General features: G+C 45.2%; 1 protein-coding gene across 5 annotated transcripts in view; it reads left to right on the top strand.

Annotated features, from left to right (window-relative positions):
• The first annotated feature begins 3,192 nt into the window (after positions 1-3,192).
• Positions 3,193-17,415, top strand: part of KAT7 (lysine acetyltransferase 7) — a 36,287-nt gene continuing 22,064 nt past the window's right edge. The window contains exons 1-4 of one of the 5 annotated variants that reach the window (XM_056127336.1): positions 3,193-3,378; positions 6,804-6,951; positions 10,624-10,800; positions 13,622-13,861. In XM_056127336.1, the coding sequence (XP_055983311.1) occupies positions 3,364-3,378; positions 6,804-6,951; positions 10,624-10,800; positions 13,622-13,861 (580 nt within the window). In that variant the 5' untranslated portion in view covers positions 3,193-3,363. The remainder of the gene's footprint in view (positions 3,379-6,803; positions 6,952-10,623; positions 10,801-13,621; positions 13,862-17,415) is intronic. The other 4 variants (XM_056127333.1, XM_056127334.1, XM_056127337.1 and 1 more) reach the window with 4 other exon arrangements.

Raw genomic sequence — 17,415 nt, 5'->3', positions numbered from 1 at the left:
GGAGGATTGGAATTGTAACTATCAATAATAACACCCATTTATTGAGAGCTTCTGCTGTCACGAATTGTGCTATTACTTTACCATAATCATGTCCTTTTTTGCTGTTGTTTTGGAAGCCACACCTAGTGGTGCTTAGGGGCTATTTCTGGCCCTGTGTTTAGGAGTGACCCCTGGAGTGCTCAGGAGACCATATGCGGTGCTGGGGATTCAAACCAGATCTACAGGATGCAAACAAAGCAAATGCCTTAACTACTGTATTATATGGTCTTTGTGTTTTGACTCAGCAGTGTTGGGAGTTACTACTGGCTTTGTGCTTAGGGACTGCTCCCAGCAGCACTCAGAGGATCCGATAAAATGCCTCCTGCAAACAAAACATGCACTCAGATCACTGAGCAATCTCTCTTTTTCTCTGGTCTCCTCACAATCATCTCCTTTAACCCTTATGACAATCCCATGAAATGGCTGTCTCCACTTCACAGGTGAGAAAATGGAAGCACAAAAAGACCAATGCAGATAAAAAGTGGCACACCTGACGACTCCAGATTCATTATCACAACCCCAGATATCAGAAGGGCTGGTAAGTAAAATAAATATTTTTCTGTTGAGTTTGGGAGGTAGTACAACAAATCATCATTCAAACTCTATAAGAAAAGTATAAATATGGATGTACAAAATGATGTATCATGATTCCCTCTAGCTCAGAAAGATGAAATCAGGAAAGATTTTCAGAAGAAGCACCATTTTTCTTCCTTTTGGGGCTAGAGCCAGTGCTGCTCAGGGCTTATTCCAGGGATCACTCCTGGCATTGCTGAGGGAATGAATGTGATGTCTGAGGTTGAACACAGGTGGGCGGCATGCAAGACAAGGGCCCTAACCGATGCACTCTCTCTCTCTCCAGGCCCTTGGAAAAAGACCATTTCAAAGATGCATCAGGCAGAATGAAAAGCTGTGGGAGACTGGCTCTGCAGTGGGGCATATGCTTTGCACGTGTGAGGGCTTGGGTTGGATCCCCAGCAATGAAAAACAAAAAGAAAAAGCTTGTGGGACTGTGTAAGTAGTAAGAGCAATGGTGCAACCGGGGTAATGTCTGGTTGATAAGGCAGGGCAGAGGAACAACTGGTTCAAAAACTTAGAAAGCAGGATTAGTTCCACTTTGAGAACTGTGTGATGACGCAAGTGTCCAAGAAAAAATCTGGTATGTACAAAAACAAACAAACAAAATCCCCCTTCCCCATTCTAAAGTACTCAAAAGTAAGCTGTATTAAGTACGATTTTTAAAAATCATTTTATTTCTCCCCATTGGAATCAGTCCTCGGGCCCCTCGCCCCCCATTTTCCTGCCATAACATACACTTTCCAAGGACCAGAACCATGCCTGAAACTGTGGCGAGTCTGCTGCAGTGTTTGGGAATCCAGAGTCAGTGACAGATGAAGGAAGAGATTAATGCTCCACCTTTGTCATGCCGGCTTCTCTAGGATGAATGGTTAAGTCGGGATAAAATCTTATTCTAAAATAACTGCTATTCCATCTTTGAGTGTTTCACATTCAGAGATCGGGAAACAGAAGAGCTATTCCGGGGGCCTGCTAGAATGTGTTGTGGCTAGCCACACTGTTTGGGAACAGTTCAGGATGTAGGAAAGAAGCCTCGCTCATGTGGGATTAAAAAAAAAAAAAAGGAAAGGAAAGGAAACTTTCTCCATTAACTTCTGTGCTGTAGTTCATCCCAAGTAAGGCAGCTGGAAGTTACCGATACCAAACATTTCGCGTTAGTAACAAATACAGCGAAGCTGCCGGTGGCCACCGGGCCCAGCGATCCAGCTCCCAGAGGGCGGGCAGTGCTGCGGGGAGCTCCGAAGCCCCCAGCCCCAGCTAAGCACATCAATGCGCTGTTTACCTTTCCCGGGCTTTGTTCCCGAGGCGGCGGGGGACGGCTCCGCAGCGGGGTTCGGGGCTCCGGGCGTGCAGGATACTAACTTACTGACCCGCTGGGCGGACTCCTGCCGCGCCCCGCGGCCGGGCCCCGCGCCTGTTCCCCGCTCCCCGGTGTCCCATCCCGGCCAGGGAGGCCGGGGACCACTGGCCGTAGCCGCTTTTAATTTTTAGGTGATGGTGGTGGGATGTATTTTGAACCACAGCTGGCCGTGCTTAGGGGTCACTCAGGTACTGTATTTTTTTTGGGGGGGGGGGGGAGAGGGGGACATGCTGTGCCGGGGTCAAACCGGGTTGGCCGCGTGCAAGGCAAGCGCCTTAAACGCCACACTCTCACCGAACTCCTTTTTCTTTCCTTTATTTTTGTGTGTGCGGTGGTAGATGGTGTGTGTGCGTGTGTGTGTGTGTGTGTTTGTGTGTGTGGTGGGGGGTGGGTTGTGACTGAAAATCCACCCCTTTTTGAACACCGGCTTCCCTACAATTCTCCTTCTCCCCCAACTCCAGGATGTAGCCCGTGGCTTTGCAAAGGTCACTGAGGCTCAAGGGGACCCCCCACCCCCACCCTGCAGACGTCCCCGGGCGCTTGAACCCGGACGGCGACAGGGTGGGCGGGCGGACGGACGCTCCCGGGACGACAGCGCATAATCCGCGTTCCAGAGGGCGCTTCTGCCGCTCGCGCCGCGCGCACTCGCTTCCTTTCGGCTCGCCGAGGGCGAGGACAATGTCCCCGCGAGGAGGACCCGGCAGCCGCCCCGGCCTTCGTCTCACGCGCGCCCCCCGCCCCGCCCCCAAAGCTCCGAGGCCGAGGTCGGCGCCGCACGAGACTTGCTCGTGTAAACGCTCCCCAGCTTTGGGGGGTTTCTACAGCCAACGGAAATCGTCTTTAAGCCGATTGTCCAAGAAGGGGTTAAATCTCAGCAACCTGATGAATTCTGGGGGGGAGGGGGGAGGGTTTCTTCCTGGACTCCAGAAATTAAAACGTCTGGAAAAGGGGGTTAAAAAAAAAATCCGCCCACGGTAAAGATGAGAACCGTTAACTTCCTCGGGCTTCGCCCGAAACAAACATGGCGACCTGCTCCCACGACAGGGGCCGTTTCCCCCTAAGTAAAGATGGCCGAGGCCGGGTTCTCCTCCAGCGCCCGCTGCTTGCCCAATCCCAAAATGGCGCCCGCCGGCGTCAGCCGGAGACGCAAATCTCCCAGCACCCTCTCTGACCTCAACGCCTGATGACGCGTGCCCCAGCCGGAAGTGAAGGAAAAAGCGCCTCGGCCCGCGGCGCCTGCGCAGAAGGCTCTAAGTGCTGGGAAGCAGGAGGCACTTGCAATCGTCCGCAGGATTGGGACTGCTACGGAGGCCGCCACGGAGCCCGCCGGAGCCACCGTTCCTTCTGCCGCCGCTGCCCGAATCGGAACCATCGGGCCGCAGCAGCCGGCAATGCCGCGAAGGAAGGTAAAAGGCACGGGAGCAGGGGGGTGGCGGGTTTCTAAGGACAGTCGATTGAGCGGCGTGACGCAGTCGGCCACGCCTCACAGTGGCTGGGTCCCAACTCCCCGCACCCCGCGACCGAGCTCCAGCAGCCCCCCTCTCCTCTGCCCGTACCCCACAGAAATATGTGGGCCCGACCCTGGCCTCGGCCTATGCTCGCACCTATTCCCGCCCTCTGCTTGCCTGGCTCGGAGGCGTTCTTCTCGTTAATTGGCCGCTGAAACGTCTCGAAGCGAATGGATTGGCTGGTGGCGCCGCCCATTTGGGCCCAACGGTCACCTCCCCGCGTGCGGGGGAGGTGTCTGGGCCCGGCCCTCCGGTCCTCTGAGTGGCTGTGGGGAACTAGCCCTTGCCTCGTGATTGGCTGCGCGTGGCAGTCTGTCCCCGCGGTGGGCGCGGCCCAAGAGCTCCGCGATTGGGCGGCACCAGTCCCCGCCCCGCAGATTGGTGATGCTGATAGGTGCAGAGGCGGCGTTTCGGACGCCTACCTTAGGGACCCGGGTGGGGGTGGAGGGTGCACAACAAAGCCGAGAATGGGTGCTGGAGAACCAGCGCCCACTCCCGAGGGATCCCACTGAGGCGTCTTGCGTGTCGGTGTCGGCCGTTTCCTTGTTTCGTTGCACGGTGTCTAGGAAAATGCAGTTTGTAGGATCAAACTTTCTAGAATTAGATGGGGTTTGGGGGCACTACCCAGAGATAACCCGACACCCTTCTCTTTGCAACCGAACTGAAGCCTAATGGTGTGCCCCCAAAGCCCGCACTTAATTAGGCAAAGGGAGAGCCAGGACTTCAAAACAAATCGAATTCCGTTCTCCAAATGTTAATTGTCTATTCGCTGCGTGCACGTTGCAGGGGATTCGAAAGCTGATTAGACACAATCCCCTGGCTTAAGAAATCACAGGCAAAAGAAGGAAACCATCTCTGCAAGGATCTAATGAATTCTTGATTTGCAGGCTTGTACAGAAGGTTATGGGAGGTACCAAATTAAGTCTGTTCCAGAGTAAGATGAAAAATAGTCTGGTGAAAAACTAAGGAGATCCAGAATCCGGCCAGGAAGGGGATGGTCAGAGAAGATCAAGGTTTCAGATATCTGGGCTGTTGGACTAGATAACCATTCAGGCTACTTTGTCCTATCGATTTTCCCTCTGTGCTTCTGAGATCTCCGTTTGTTTCTGGACAGTTTACCCTTGAGATATTTGGTGTCTTGGCTGGTGGGGGGGTGGTGGGCTGTGCTGAGAATCAAACCTTAAACATGCTCTACTTCTGAGCCACATTGCTTTATCTCAAATAACCTTGAGCTTTTTGGAAAGATGGGTGGTATTCATGCTCATTTCTGTGGAAATGTTTCTCTTCACAAAAATCATAACATATGAATATCTTCTAAAGTGGTCTATATTGGTAGAATTTGTTTATACTCAGCGTCACCGAATGCAAGAATAGTACTGTTGCCTTCCTTGGAATGTGTCCACAGCTCCAGTTCCTACATAGAGTTCATGAAAGTACTAGGGAAAATAGTACAGGGAATTAGGCACCTGCCTCGCACAGGACCAGTTTGGTGCAATCCCTGGTACTGCATAGGCCCCCACACACTTCCTTGGATTGATCTCTGAACACAGAGGTAGGAGTAAGCCCTGAACATAGCTGGGTATGACCCAATAAGCAAAAAGAAAAAAAAAAATTTCAGAGCAATAGTACAGCAGGTAGGGAGTTCGCATGTGGCTTACCTGAGTTCAGATCCCAAAATCATTTATGGTCCTCTGCCAGGAGTAAGCTTTGAGCATTGCCTGGTTGCCTGGTGTGGCCCAAAAGCCAAAAAAAAAAAATTGACTATAGAACAGGAGTAAGCCTAAGCATCCCAATTGTGGCCCCAAAACAAGGAGTCTTGAGAATAACTGTTTATTTTATCTGTTTTATTTTTTTACTTTTTTGGTTACACCAGGTGATGCACAAGGGTTATTCCAGGCTCATGCACTCAGAAAATATTCCTGGTGGTGCTTGAGGGACCATATGGGATGCTGGGGATCAAACCCGGGTTGGCTGCATACAAGGCACTCTACCCGCTATGCTATCACTCCAGCCCCGAGAAGACAACTTTTTAATACGATTTATTTGGCGGCAGAATCTTACTTAAATTTCACAGTTTTTAAGGTCACAATCAGTGTGATTTTTGTGTATTCTATAGAAATAACATCTTGATTACATTGAGGGTGTTACCAGTCATCTATCTGCAAAGTAATCCCTTTCTGAAAATCTTAAAAAGTTTAGATTCCACACACCTAGCAGTGCTCCAGGAACTTTTCTAGCACATTGTTCAAGGATTGCTCCAAGTGGTGCTCACAGGACCATGTGGTACTTGTGTGTGGTGGTGGTAGAGGGGGGCAGGGAGGAAGAGATTCACTCATGACTTCTAAAATGCAAAACTTGTGCTATAGTCCTTTGAGTCATCTCCCTAGTCCAAGAGTTGTAGATTATTTTGAATTAGTTGATGGTTTCGTTTTTTGTTTTTTGTTCTGGGACCATACCCCTCAGTTAAGGGCTTATTACGGGCTCTGTGCTCAGGGATCACTCCTGCTGGAGTTTGAGGGACCATATGGAATGCCAGGAATCAAACCTGGGTTGGCCACGTGCAAGGGAAGTGACCCACCCATTGTATTATCACTTTGCCCCATAAATTACTGATTTTTTTTTTTTTTGTGGGGAGCCACACCTGGCAATGCCCAGGGTTACTCCTGCCTGGCTCTGCACTCAGGAATCATTTCTGGTAGTGCTCGAGGGACCATATGGGATGCTGGGGATTGAATCTGGTTAGCCGCATGCAAGGCTAACACCCTACCTGCTGTACTTTTGCACTGACACCCTGTCCCCACTTAGTGATTTTTTTTTTAAATGTGACAACTGTTCATGAATACTTTGAACAGAAACCCCCAAAACAAAAGGATGTTAGCACAATGTTCACACTATCTTGCAATTATATAAGTGCATGGTTACGTCAGCTAGATCATTTGAGTTGGGTACTGTGAGGAGGTGGGAGAGGACTGGATTACACCTGACTGTGCTCAGGGATCACTCTTGGAAGGGGACCACATTGGGTGCTAAGGATCTCCTGCCCCTAATTAGGTACTTTTTTCAGTTTGTGGGATTGTCATTGACATCCAAATAGATGTGTTTCACAATTACTGATACTATGGTAAGAATTCTTTCTTAATTTATTGACCAAAGATGCATTGTTTGTCATTTGTTCCATTTGTTCCATCTAGTGCAGGGAAGTTGACTCTGATTATCTCTTTGCAACTTCGTGTTTTCAGCATCATGGTTCATTTTATTTCCAGTGTTAATACAAAGCCAGAGTTCATGCTTCTGTGCTAATGTCTGGATCTATGGTGTTACAGAGGAATGCAGGCAGTAGTTCAGATGGAACGGAAGATTCCGATTTTTCTACAGATCTTGAGCACACAGACAGTTCAGAAAGTGATGGCACATCCCGGAGATCTGCCCGAGTCACCCGCTCCTCAGCCCGACTGAGCCAGAGTTCCCAAGGTAAAGGCTTTCTTCTTCCTGACCAGGCCTCATAGTTAATGTGAACAGTTGCCGTATGACTCTGCTCGCTGCGTGGAACTGAGTCCCCAGCGTCAAGTGTGGGTCACGAAAGATTTGGCCAAGTAAAAGGTTTTTGAACACACAGTGACCAAAAATTTATCAGAATCAACCATGTAACATATTTGAGGTGTTCTTGGCAGCCACTTTTCCTTGTTGTATCTCTCAGTTAAAAAGGGGTTGTGATAAGAGAAAGTTGAAGCCCTGATCTAGCTCAGTGATCTTCAGCCATCACTTCTCAGATTGGATCTGGTGTAGAGAGGTTCAAACCTCAGGTTCCCCCTTGGTTATAACTCTAGGTCTGTGGACCTGCTTGCAGGACAGACGCTGACCCAGAGTGGTGAAGAATGCTGGGCTGGATGACAGAAACTTTCTGGCATGATGCTGAATGAATGACGGCAGATGGTTTAACACTTTAAAAATGGTTCTTGTTGCAGGGGGTGGGGATGGGGGGACTGTCCAACTTGTGACACAGAAACTATTTCTCATGAATTTGTAACACATGTATTGTCTTGAGGCTGTTTTTTTTTTAAAACTATTGTTTTCCCTTCAGTAAAATAGGAAACATTACTTCTTCCCTTTCTGTTCAAATGGTTTATGCTTAAGGACTTAAGTAGCTTGTTAGTGTATATGCTGCAGAAGTGAATGCTTAAGAGTTCTTAAACTTGTTCTTGGAGGAATTCAACACTATTAAATACTTCCAGAATTTCTATTTAATTATATAATATAGTGGGATCACAATTGATAGATATAAATAGTTGCAATCGCTCTCAGCATGTAAATACCTGGAGTTTTGCTTCAGTTATAAAAGAGAGTGTGGCATTAGAAGGTAGTTTGAAGGTCTCCCTGTGTAGTTAGCTATTTGGACATAGATATGGGGTGTGCCCCGATCCCTTCTAGCTGTGTTCTGGTATTCACTGGGGGAAAAAAGAAGTTTAAATAATGATCAGTATAGAGTAATAATCAGTAGGTGATCATAGGTTAAGGGACAGTAATTGCAATGTGCTTTGAGCACTTAAACACTCAAATCTTTGAAATCTTTGAGCAGATTTGAGTACTTATATATGAACATACATTGCAAAAAAGAGAAAAGCATAGTTTTTCAGACAAGAGATAGGATTGTTTTCTTTCAACAACTATTACCAACTTCGTTTTTGAATTTACCATTCAGCTAAAGTATATGTGCTATTTCTTAGTTTCTCAGCTTATTAAGGACTTTCTGGCACAAGGGAAATACTAATAATGGCTACTATAATTTAGGTACCAGACTTCCGTGGAATACCATGGTAGAAAAATGGTAATTCCTGTGTTCAAGGAACTCACAATTTAGTCCAAGATAAAACTGTATGAATTGATGATGATAAATGCTTGTGGTTAAGGAAACGGATGCTTTCATGGAGCACAGGAGATAGAGTAGTCCACTTAGGGCGGTCTCCCAGATGGAAGTCTTAAAGAATCTAGGAGGGATTTACAAGTTGGAATATGGGGAGGTGTTATACTAGCCAGATGGAATAGTCTATGAAAAGAAGGGGTCCATTATTCTTAGAAAGTGAATTGACTATGTCCTGAAGCCTGAAAAATTCTCAGTGTTCAGAGCAGCTAGAAATGCACAAGCGTGGGTGTGTGTGTATTATTACTCATGATCAGAGAGAGAACTTGGGCTCCCTGTACCCTGTCATCTGGGTGAGGTGCCCCTCTAAAGTCGAAGGAGATGGCTCTGTAAGTGGAGCCTCTTGGGAGTGTACAGACTGATAACCTACTGTTTGCTGTTTGCCCCCAAATTTGAGTTTAAGTTTTCTCTCTTTGAAGCATGAAGATTTTAATTTGTTACACAGTTGTTAGGACTTTTTGTTTAAAATTTGTTTTAATTTTGGGGCTGGAGCAATAGGATAGAAGGTAGGGCATTTGTCTTACATGTGACTAACCCATGTTTGATCCCCTGCGTCCCTTATGGTCCCCCAGCACTGCCAGGAGTGACCCCTGAACACCATTGGGTGTGGCTCAAAAACAAAATAAGTTTTGATTTCAACTTGGAGGTTTTTCATTCTTTTTTTCCCCTCCCATGGTGGGGGACACGCCTGGCAGTGCTCAGGGGTTACTCTTGGCTCTGCACTCAGTGATCACTCCTGGCAGTGCTTGGGTGACCATATAGGATGCTGGGAATTGACCCTGTTCGGTTGTGTGTGAGGCACACGCTCTACCCACTATATCGTTGCTTCAGCCCCTTATCTTTTTTTAAAAAAAGAGATTATTGATTTAAAAAAATTTCTGATTGCCCTTACTTTTGACTGCGAGGTGCCCCTTCTGTGCCTGTAGGAGCCTTGTGATTGACTCCCAGCACCCTATGATTCTATGAGCATCCCTCAGCATCTCGCCAGGAATAGCCCCTGAGCACCACAGGGTGTGGCACCAAACTAAAATAAAAGAATTGTCCCAGCAGTACTCTGTCTTGTGTGTACCAGGGCTCATACTTGGGAAATATATTTACTCTACCACTGAACTACATCCCCAGCCTAAAAGATATTTTTTTTACCTTACCCTCTGTAAGCTGGAGCAATAGCACAGCGGGTAGGGCGTTTGCCTTGCACGCGGCCGACCCGGGTTCGATTCCTCTGCCCCTCTCGGAGAGCCCGGCAAGCTGCTGAGAGTATCTCATCCGCATGGTAAAGCCTGGCAAGCTCCCTGTGACTTATTCAATATGGCAAACACAGTAACAACAAGTTTCACAATGGAGACGTTACTAGGCTCGCTCGAGGAAATCGATGAACAACGGGAGAATAGTGCTACAGTGCTACCCTCTATATAATTTATTATAGTTTTGCTTTAGAGTCCAGAACTGATAATCAGGAAGAAAAAGTTTCCTCAAGAAAGGGAATAGTGGGGGACCAGAGCGATAGTACAGTGGGTAGGGCGTTTGCCTTGCACGCAGCTGACCCAGGTTCAATCCCTGGCATCCCATATGGTCCCTCAAGCACCGCCAGGAGTAATTCCTGAGTGCAGAGCCAGGAGTAACCCCTGAGCAGTGCTGGGTGCGACCCACAAAACAAATAAAGAAAAGTTTTTTAAAAATTAAAAAGAAAAAAGAAATAGTTCCATACTGTTACATCTTTCATGGCAGAACATCTTTTTCACAGTGGGCTAGTAAAAAGGAAGAGAGTGGCCTCACCTAATATTTATCAAGAGCTCAGTCTGCCTAGCAGGGAAACATTAAGTATTTGACATGAATAATCTTGCATATTCTTCATAAAAAACTTAACGGGGAATGCAGTACTAGCTAGTTTTTTCCCTTATGTTTTGATTAGAAATCAGGCTTGGCGAGAACTACGAGGCCCAGATAGCTGTGACAGTAGAGTGGGATCGAATCAGGTTCCATCTCAGTTTCAGAAATGAGCCTCTATAAATCCATAGCTCCATTACCTGATCCAGACTCTCTGCCTACAATTCTTTTCATTTTCAAAAACAGTTCAAGGATTTGTTGGATTTTTTGAAAATTTGAAGAGGAGGGCCAGTGTGCTACTTACTGATGAATCATATGGGTGGGTGGAAAATAAAAGGATTTCTTCTTTTTTTTTTTTCCCCCTTAATTATGTTACTATCTTTTGAAATTGGGCTCAGATTCCAGCCCTGTTCGAAATTTGCAGTCCTTTGGCACTGAGGAGCCCGCCTACTCTACCAGGAGAGTGACCCGTAGTCAACAGCAGCCCACCCCTGTGACTCCGAAAAAATACCCCCTTCGGCAGACTCGTTCGTCGGGCTCGGAAACTGAGCAGGTCGTCGACTTTTCAGATAGAGGTGAGTCCATCTGGTGTGGTTGGGATTCTCTGCAGTGAAGAAGAAGTCGCTTTCCTCTTGGGCTGGTTTGGGGCCACTGCAGATAGATGCTGGCTACCGAAATAAATCAGCAAGGTGAAAGAAGCTATTTGCCTGGTCCCTTTTATCTTGAATTACGTTTCTGAGAGCAGTTTGGTGCCGAGTGTTTGACGTCCGGAATAGTTGGAATATATTCTGTTCTGTCAGACCTGTAATTGGCAAAAGGAATTGGGGCCCTGTCGTTCACAGATGAGGAAGTCTTGAGCCAGGGGTTCTTGTTGCTCTGCTTCCCAGTCTGTGGCTCTGGGTTTTAGAGGCGGGGCAAGCCTCAGCATTGGGGAGTGCGGGTTCCTCATCCCCCAGCAGAGGCTGTGACACAGAGGTTGCGGGCTGCTGAGCTTTAGCCTGCCGGCTGATCAATTTGCACAGTATTTTAATTTTTTGTTTTGTGGGGTTTTCGGAGGGTTCACACCTGGTGGTACTCGGGGCCTTCTTCAGTAGTACACATGTGGGGACCATGCGGTGCTGAGGGGCAAACCTGGGCCTCCTACATGTAAAGCATGTACTCTAGCCCCCTCCCCCCTTGCGCTATCTCCCTGACCCCTGATCGATGTTTTAAAAAAAAATGTTGCTAATATTCGAACATACGGAGATTTTATTTAAAAACTCATGTTAGTAGCAGGTCTTTTTTAAAAGTAGATAAAGTAGTGCCAGAAAGATGGTGGGTGCAGCAGGTAAGGCATGACCTTCCATGAGGCCAACCTGAGCTTGATCCCTGGCACCCCATATGGTCCCCTGAGCATCACTAAGAGTGATCCCTGAGCACAGAGCCGGGAGTAAACCCGTAACACAGCTGGGCGTGACCCTTTCAAGTTAACAGAGTAGATTAGGTGGAAACACACACTTGACTCCGATAACAAATTTGAGTTTGCTAAGCAGGGAATGGAGGGAGGGAGGGAGGTGAGGGGATGAGAATGGGTGGCTTTGAGAGGGCACATAGGGTCAGTGAAGGAATGATATTTGGCACTTTGGTGGTGAATGTGGTGCAGTGAAATTATATGCCCAAAGCATAAAAACTAACAAGATTATAAACCAGTTTCCTAAAAGTATTTTGGGGGCGGGCTCCCAAGTAGTCTTCAGGGTGATTCTAGGCTAACTAGGCTGATGGTGCATGTGAAGACCTGAAGATGTAGTGCTATCAGGCCCTACAGGGCTGGGGGTCACCAGGGCCACTCTGGCAGAGCTCTGGGCCCTCAGGGCCATATCTGGCAGTGATTGGGACATCCAAGACTACACCTAGAGATGCTCACGAGGCCATGTGGTGCTGGGGATCGAATGTGGGTCGGGCTCATTCACAGCAGGAGCCCTAACGCTTGTTTATCTCCCTGAACATAAAACATAAAAATGCTTTAAAAATGGATGTTTGGGGACTGGAGCGATAGCACAGCGGGTAGGGCATTTGCCTTGCATGTGGCCGACCTGGGTTCGATTCCCAGCATCCTATATGGTCCATCTAGCACCGCCAGGAGTAATTCCTGAGTGCATGAGCCAGGAGTAAGCCCTGTGCATTACTGGGTGTGACTCAAAAAAAAAATTAAAAAACAAAAAGGATGTTTGATCTCAATAGGCTGAGCTCAGACTTCCCATGCCAGAGGTCTGGCTTTGATCCCCAGCACTTCATGGTCCTGCATGCTCCCCTGGGAGCAGCACTGCTGGGTGTGGCCCCAGAAAACAAAAAAAATGGATTAGGTGCTCATTTACCCACCATAGTGATCAGAGTTGAATTGTGTTATAGAGCTAGACAGTCAGCTGTCTTTTGACCTCTTACAGGCATTTAGTTTACACTCTCCAATTTAGAGTCTGAAATTGTTAGATAACCAGCATACTAACTCAAGGGTCAAGTTCATTTATACGTCCACACCTGCTCTGTCCAGTGCTGTCAGAAACACAGTGTAGGACCAGAGAGATGTCTCAAAGGGATGGCATGCATGCTTCTCACAAGGGAGACCCAGAATTGATCCCCAGCACCTCTCATCACCCATCTGGTACGACTCAAAAACAAACACAAAAATTAAATGAAATTTTTTTAAAAATTTAAAAAAGAACTCACTTTCCTTTGCCTCCTGCTTTTGTTGGTGACGGGGACTGGGGGCCATGCTGCAATATTTGGTCCACTGGTGCAGGAGTGATAATTCAGTGATAATTTGGCCAGGCTGTGCTGGGGCCTCTGGGGCCACACCTGGTAGTACATGGTGTGCCTTGCAGTGTGGGGATCGAACTCATGCCCCGTGTACACCATGCATGTGCTCTGGCTCTTTGAGCTGGTAATGTTTTTTTAAAACATCCCTGGCCCTGAAAATGTTTTTCTTTTTCTTTTTCTTTTTTTTTTTTTTTAAAGTCTATTTCCATCCAGTTTTGATTACTTACGATTGGAGCCTTAGAAGAACCACAGATAAGGGGAAAAGGAGAAAATGCATTAGATAAATCTCACATTTAAATTTAGTCAGAATTTTTACAGATTTTTTTTTAAATGTGGTGTCAGGAAATGAACCCAGGCAGTATGCATGCAAGGCTTGCACTTTGCCACTGAGCCACATCCCTGGCCCTGAGTTTAGTCAGTTTAAAAATACACAGAGGAATGTTAGTGTCTCTTCAATTTCCATTTAGCCATATTGCAGACAAATGGCTAAAGTTACTGCTTCGGTCACAGGAAGGAGATCTGGAAGCCCATACGCTCTCTGAATAGTGAACTTATAAAGAGTTGAATCCCATTCACGAGTTCTACCAATTGCTTTTGCTTTAGAAACTAAAAATACAGCTGATCATGATGAGTCTCCACCTCGAACTCCAACTGGAAATGCACCTTCTTCTGAGTCTGACATAGATATCTCCAGCCCCAATGTCTCTCACGATGAGAGCATTGCCAAGGACATGTCCCTGAAGGACTCAGGCAGTGACCTCTCTCATCGTCCCAAGCGCCGTCGCTTCCATGAAAGCTACAATTTCAATATGAAGTGCCCTACGCCAGGCTGTAACTCTCTAGGTTAGTATATGCCAGCTTCGTGAAAGCTTGTGTTTTGTGGTTCTCTCCCTCTGGAATTAGGCTCACTTAGAACTTTGGGTTTCTTTTTTTTTTTCCTTTCTGTTGCAACCTGGCTTCATAGGCTGTTCAGTGATCACATGCTTAAAGAAGCAATGAATTGCCCACTTGAATAGAAGTATTTCAGCTTCTTGGCCCATTGTCTCTGATACTAGATCTGGTTGCAAGGAAATTATATCTGATGGCACTGTTTCGTTTATTGAGAATTGTTTCCAGAGAGCAGTTCCCTTATTCCAGCAAAAACAAACCAGATAACCAGTTATCACCAAACGTCTCAGTAGATGGCATACACTCCGTGATTAATAAGGACTGAAAGACAACTGGTACTGAGTGGTTGAGTGGTTGTATGGCTCTAGTTAGTAAGGAAATCAGTAAACACATTTCTTATTAAGAAGCTGTGAAAATGTAAGAACTGGAGAGATAGTACAGTGGGTAGGGTACTTGCCTTGCACGTGGCTGACCTGGGTTCAATTACCGGCGCCCCATATCATCCCCCAAGCACCACAAGGAGTGATCCCTGAACGCAGTTAGGAGTAAGCCCTTAGCACCACCAGATGTGACCCCCAAACCAAAAAATTTTTAAAGTAAGATTATAGATACAGGCTTTTGTGACTTAAGTAATATATAGTCTTAAAGCTGTGTATGCTTAATAAGCAGAAACCAGATAAATATTTCTTCTCAAGCATATCATTGCTTTCTTACAACTGATATTTATTTCTGTTGCTGAGGGATAAACCATTCCTGTGACAGTTTAAAATGTATGTTCCTTAGCTAAGCTTAGGTGTAAAATGTTGGACATAAACTTTTTAATCTTAGGTGGGAAAATATTAATGGGGAGTTAAGGGGCCTTTCACGACTGGGTCCTTTCTCAGATCCATTGATGTTTTATTGTGACCACCAAGTTCAAGAGTAATTTACTGCTATACAAGAGAAGAGTTTTATTTTCTCAAGTATTTTATTTATATTCTTTCCTGAGCTTAATGCCATACCAAGTAGTTATCATTCGAATAAGGTAGCTGACTCAGGTCTAAGTAGATTTCCTGAGATAAATAGTGAAAAACTAAGAACAGACAAAATCAGACGAACCCAATAAAAGAGATGCTAATATGCTAAAAGGGTAAGAGTATCTGTTTGCCACATGGCAAAGAAAATAATTGTTCTTAGCTCTGCTGGTCTCGGTCCACATATTCTTGAATTGTTTCATTTTACCTTCACTTAGGAAATGTTTGTCATGTGCCAGACCCTATTTTAAGTTCTAGTTCTAGTTGTAGTTGTATGTCATAGTATCCACCTTCATGGAACTTATATCTCAACCAGAAAGGCAAAACAGGTAGGATAAATGCTAGGAAAGAAAAGGAAGACAGGCGGTTAGAGGGTGAGGTACTCATACACATGCACAAACACACATGAGAGAATAGGGTCCGTCCCCATTCTGTTATGGTGACATGGAATCAGTAACTTCAAAGAAGAGAGCAAGCCATTCGAGTAGTTGGGCAGTAAGTATTATGGGTAGAGGGAAGAGCAAGTGTGGGAAGGGTCAGGGCAGGAGGCTGCTTTAGTAGTTCAAGAAACTTAAGGTCCAGTATACCTGGAGGACAGTGACCAGAGTAGAGGAGAGAAGAGGAGCTCAGACGTGCAGACTGTATTATTTATGCCTGGAAAGTTAATCTTTCAGTAGGGCTAGATCTTTGGGCATGGATATATAAGTCTGTTACACAGAAGAAACATCACTTTGTCTTCTAGTTTTAATGTGCTGGCATGTGTGAAAAGTGTGAACTTAAATTTCCAAAATTATTATTGGTCTTTCCCCACTCTTTATCTTAAGTAAAACAGTGTCACTTAAAAGAAATAATTGTGGACTAAATGTCTGCATGGACAATTAGAACCATACCCAGGTGTAAAGTTATAGTTGGTAGTTTCTCATGAATGCTTCTATTTTTCTATATAGAGATGAGAACAAACAGGTTTGTGGACATATATTTCTTATTTCTTTTTGTGTTGTTCATAGAAGGGAAAATACACATCTGACATCTGAAACTTAGAATTCCATCTGTTTAAAGGATAGAGAATTTCATGATATTGATAGTTCACAAATTATTAAAATTTATGTATTAAAAATTATTTAACCCTAATTCATTGTAGTTAGATAGTTTCTCATTTTTAGCTATGCTGAAAACAATACGTCTTGGGCTGGAGCAATAGTGCAGTAAGGAAGGTGTATTACCTTGCATCAGTTCAATTCCCCGATCCCATATGGTTCTCCAACCACCGCCAGGAATAACACCTGAGTATCACCAGGTGTGAACCAAAAAAAAAGGGGGGAAAAAATCCCACTACATCTTAGCATTTATTTATAGTATTTTGAGTCTTTTTAGAAAATATGTAATATAAATTAATAATAGTGAATTGCTAGTTCAATAGAAAAGCCATCGTGTTTTGAACTTTCAGTGTAGACATAATAGATCCATTTTATTTTCCATCTTTAAAATAAGGCATGACTTGAATAATTCATTCAGAAGTTGTAGGTGTATTACTTTAATAAGTTATAGGTGTATAATTTTTAAAAACCTGATGTATCAGAGACACTATATTTCATAAAATGTGTTTGATCACAGAATAATTTTTTGATAAATTAAGAAATTGCATGGATTTCTAAAATTACATTTTTAGTAATGCAGTTCTGGAGAAATAGCTGCCTGTATATAATATTTTAATTCATTTCACCCCAATAAATTGGATTATTTTTGTTCCTTTATGTAGTTTAATTTGTAAATTATGCTATGTAGTTTTTTTAATCCCAGTGTCATCTTTTATTCAAAATTAGATATCCTTTTTTCCCCATGAAAGAAAGTTAAATATTTTTGTATACTTGACACTCAGTTCAGCTAACTTATTTTGTGGGGTGAATATTTGTCCATACCTGCTCAGGACTTACTCCTTGCTCTGTGCTCAGGGATCACTTCTGGTAGTGCCCAGGGAACAATGTGGGGTGCCAGAGATTGAACCTCAGTCAGCCGTGTGCAAAGCAAGTGCCCTACACACTCTACTATATCTCTAGACCCTAATTTATCTTATTTTTTGGGTCACACCTAGCGATGCACAAGGGTTCCTTTTTTTTTTTCTTTTTGGGTCACACCCACCATACTCAGAGTTGTGTCTGCTGAATCTGCACTCACAAGTTACTCCTGGTGGGCTCAGGGGACCATATAGGATTCCAGGGATTGAACCCAGGTCGGCCACATGCAAGGCAAACGCCCTACGTGCTGAACTATTGCTCTGGCCCTCTAATTTATCTTTTCATCTCTTTAGTAATAGCTCATTATCCCTCTCAATCTTAGTTATTTTGTAAACCTTTTGATTGAAGAGATGTATACAAAGGAAATCACATGAAAAATAGAGAATTATGCCTTTAGGTAAAATGAACTCTGCATTGTTGTTCCTAACATTTCCTCTCTCCCTTTCCCCCCTTATTTTCTTTTTTGAGGAGGGGTGTTCAG

This window comes from Sorex fumeus, unplaced genomic scaffold (genome assembly GCF_029834395.1).
Source record: "Sorex fumeus unplaced genomic scaffold, SorFum_2.1 ptg000063l, whole genome shotgun sequence".
NCBI classification, from domain to species: domain Eukaryota; kingdom Metazoa; phylum Chordata; class Mammalia; order Eulipotyphla; family Soricidae; genus Sorex; species Sorex fumeus.
The sequence above is the reverse complement of the archived record's forward strand: the minus strand, read 5'-3'. Positions and strand labels throughout refer to the sequence as shown.